This window comes from Triticum aestivum, chromosome 7B, assembly GCF_018294505.1.
Source record: "Triticum aestivum cultivar Chinese Spring chromosome 7B, IWGSC CS RefSeq v2.1, whole genome shotgun sequence".
Lineage (NCBI taxonomy): Eukaryota > Viridiplantae > Streptophyta > Magnoliopsida > Poales > Poaceae > Triticum > Triticum aestivum.
In genome coordinates, this window is record NC_057813.1 from 87072525 (window position 1) to 87076275 (window position 3751).

General features: G+C 54.0%; 1 protein-coding gene across 1 annotated transcript; it reads right to left on the minus strand.

The window, feature by feature from the left end:
• Window positions 1-1378: 1378 nt before the first annotated feature.
• On the minus strand, window positions 1379-2563 carry LOC123161518 (probable E3 ubiquitin-protein ligase RHC1A). The gene has a single exon (XM_044579337.1). The coding sequence runs from the start codon at window positions 2502-2504 to the stop codon at window positions 1536-1538; it is 969 nt and encodes a 322-aa protein (XP_044435272.1). The 5' UTR covers window positions 2505-2563; the 3' UTR covers window positions 1379-1535.
• Window positions 2564-3751: the final 1188 nt, after the last annotated feature.

The following is a 3751-nucleotide window of genomic DNA, read 5'->3' on the forward strand; positions in this document are numbered from 1 at the left end:
TTCCGCTTACGGTCTACGAGGGTACGTGGACGACACTTTCCCCTCTCGTTGCTATGCATGATGATCTTGCGTGTGCATAGGAAAATTTTTAAATTACTACATTCCCCAACAAAAATCTAGAGTGGCAAAAAACAAAAGTTTCCCGTACCGAAACTCTTCCCTTCTTAATGGAAATGACAAGCAACATGTTGTTGCTTGTTCTTGAAAATAAATGTTCTACGTGCCATGGATCGAATCGATGCTAGTGGCCAACCATGCATCACACAACAGTTTATCCTCCGTCATATTGGAACTATCTTCTCTACCCCTCTTTTTTGGATCGGTCAGCCATTCCACCGGATCAAGGTCATCATCATGTCCTTCTATAGCTACACGGTGTGCGAGTCCGGTTGTTGGGTGTACGTACCCGGCCGTGTGACAAGTTCAGCGTACGTACCCGGCTGCTAGGCGTGCACCCCTGACTCTGAATCATCCACTTGTCCATCCTCGTAGCAACAGCTGTCGTGGATCATCTCAATCATCCTCATTTTCGCATCGTCACACGACGGCTCGCCCGGTTGAGACTTACCGGTGAACAGAGAGAGGACACTGAGCTGATCCACGCCAGATGTCCGTGATCGAACAAGCTGAGGCGATGGCGAGTCGAGAAAATGGAGCGGGTCCACGATGATGTTGACACAATATTGCACTACCCTAGGGCGAAGGCTGGAGACTGCTACTATCGCCCAAGCTGCTCAGTGGCGTAGAAGTAGGGCGGCTGATATTGCTCCGGCCAGTGTGGTGTGTGCATGGACGGCGGCGGCGCCACATGTCCCGGCCCCACCTAGCAACTACACCCTGGCCCCGCCCGCCACCTCCGTCACCCTTCTTTTTGCGGTCGCCCCATCCTTTGCCTTCTTTTTGAGGCAGCGGGCTTGTCATGTCGTCGAGTTATCTTCCGAGCGACCACCTTCTCTGGGTCCTCCACTTCCGCCGGCGCCGGCAACTCCTTGTGCGGGTCCATGCGGTGGCGGGAGCGAAAAGGACGAGAATTGGGGTGGAGTGCGGCAACGATCGGAAAGGAGAGGGTGGAGAACTGAAGGGTCTTGACGCGGAGACAATGCAGACCACTCAAAATGTGGGCTCCGCCTACATTGTAGGTGGGCGGGAGGTGTTCGGGCCCTACGTGGCGGATGTCTGAGCTCCCGCAAAGCCTTTGGTTTGCTTCCGGTTTGCGAAAAAAAACGGACACGCGGGCTGGTTCGCGGACAAATACATGACCTAGTTATATGGCTTACAACGTTCAGACAATTGGGTCCGACTTATGCGTGTGATTTGAGGGTAGTAAGTGTCATCGGAGATGGATTACTTTCTCCACTCGGATTTTCTGTTCCGAATAATGATATGCACCGACGGGAGCATATTCATGAAATTGAATCACTGAAATTTTAGCTCTGTACATAATTTTGGCCTGATCATGCATGCTGCGCATGAAACTTGCATTTTCTTTTCGGAATAATGATATGCACACGTGACAGTCTCCAATGTGCCATTTCTCAAACGAGAAAGGAGACAAAGAAAAAGCAAGCAGCGACGAGAACAAACGACTGAAGAATCGTGGTGCCACGACTGACATTGTCACCGGTCTCATCGGCGTCGGCTTCCGTCCCACGCCGCCCAGGTCCATTACCCCAGCCGCCCACGTCCGGTTCCCCCAGCGTTAGCAGCCAAGCCAGTGGCCCCCAGCCGGCAAGCAGCTGCCACGGCGGAACCGTCTCCTCGCCTCCGTCGCCTGCGCCCGCGCCCGCGCCATCGGGAGATTCATCACCGGCCGGCATTGGCAGCTCCTGCCGGCAGACAGGGCAAGAGTTGTGGAGCCGGAGCCACGGCACGATGCAGTCGGAGTGGTAGGCGTGCTTGCAAGGCAGCTCGCGCGCGGTCTCGCCGATCTCGAACTCATCCTTGCACACGGGGCACTGCGAGCCGTCCGCCATGTGCTCCGGCGAGACGTGCACCGTCGGGAGCGAGTCGATCGCCGACGCCGGCGCGGGCGGCGGGCCGGGGCGGTCGTTCTGCGTCAGACCCTCGATGAGCGCGTTCAGGTTGGGGCCGGTGAAGAACCCCGCCTGGTCGATGCCGGTTGCCGGTGGACCGGCATCGGCACCGCCCAAGCCGCCGTGCGTTCCCGGGGCCGGCGGCGGGGACGGGACGCGGCGGAGACGTGGGCCTGGCGTGTCGGCCGCGTCGTCGTCGTCCTCGCCCCTGTATATGACCCAGTGGCGGGGGGCGCCCTCGTACGGGAACAACGGTGGCGGCTGGAAGAGCCGCTCGGTCGGCGCGTGCACGGGCTCGCGCGGCACGGGGAGCTCGATCTCGTGGAGGAAGCGGCCGAGGCAGCGCGGGCAGAAGACGTCGGAGGTCGGGGACGACACGGTGCGCAGCGCGCGGCGGCACACGTAGCACCAGTACAGGCGCCACCTCCTGCGCTGCCGCCGACGGGCGCCGCTCTCGCCGGGCGCTGACATGGCAGACGGCCGGTGGAGAGGTCGCTAGCGAGTTCCCCCGCCGTGCCTGCCGACAGAGGGTGCGTGCAACCACGAGGATGTGATGTGATCGAGGCAGGGATCATGTAGGGTGATGGTGGATCGATGGCACGACTTGGCGGGAAGGAATGGCGTTCGCTGGAAGATGGATACAGAATACGATTCTGGCTTGTGAGGTGGTATGTCATGTAACGCACGTTTACCTTCACTTCCTTCTCATGCTTGCAAAGTCGCGAGCCGCGAGCAACCGGCGGCGCAAAAGCTAACTGCGTGCCAACCCCGGGCTACAAGGCAACCAGTTGCAAATCGGTAGCACTTCACAACACACGAAGTGCTGTGCGAGAGTGTTCTTTGATCCGATTAATGCAGGGATCAAATTGTTTGATGGTATGAAATTCATGTATAGTACTCCCTTCGTCCGGAAATACTTGTCGGAGGAATGGATGTATCTATACATATTTTAGTTTTAGATTCATCTGTTTTTATGCATTTTTCCGACAAGTATTTCTGGACGGAGGGAATACTCGATAGCTGACACGAGTAACTTCTTTTCAAATTTCAGACAATTTGCACTTCTTCGTGTCAGCTATTTGTTTCTTTTAAGAGTGAATTTCATGTTTTACCCTGTAGTTGTACATTTGTGACACATGTTACCCCATTAAGTGGAACTTCAATCGAAATATCTGATTTTAGAGACTTTTAACACGGTTTTACCCCATTTTTTCATTTTTCTTATTTATGTTAGATAGGAATGGCATTGTCGCGTCAATGATTTATAAAAATATGTGTAAAGATCAGAGGGCAACATTGATGATCATGTGTGAGACTTCTCTTGTCTATATGTTCCATTCCTCGTCGGCGTCCACATATTTTTGGTCCCCGGGCGTCACCTCGCACCTTGCCTATGGACACGCACTAGAAAACGAGGGTCCAAAGCTTTCAAAAGGGATATTCTAGATAAATTTCCACTTGATAGGGTAATTGGTGTCTCAAATGTACAAATACAGGGTAAAAAGTGGAATCCATTCTTTTTTTAACACAATACAAATGCAGACGCTCATAAAAACGGAGCCGGCACATCATCTTGAGATTTACAAAGTCGCCAAAGTCGTCTTCGTAGTTGACTGAAATGTCTCCTTCCATTGAACGCACATCGCCGGAAGGCCTGAAATAAGTCTAAAAAATACGGGCACCGGTGTCAAGTCTAAAACTTAAACTCTAGTGGGCTG

What these genes read in the sequence shown, in the direction of transcription:
- LOC123161518 (XM_044579337.1), bottom strand. Translation starts at nt 2,504, where the DNA reads ATGTCAGCGCCCGGCGAGAGCGGCGCCCGTCGGCGGCAGCGCAGGAGG.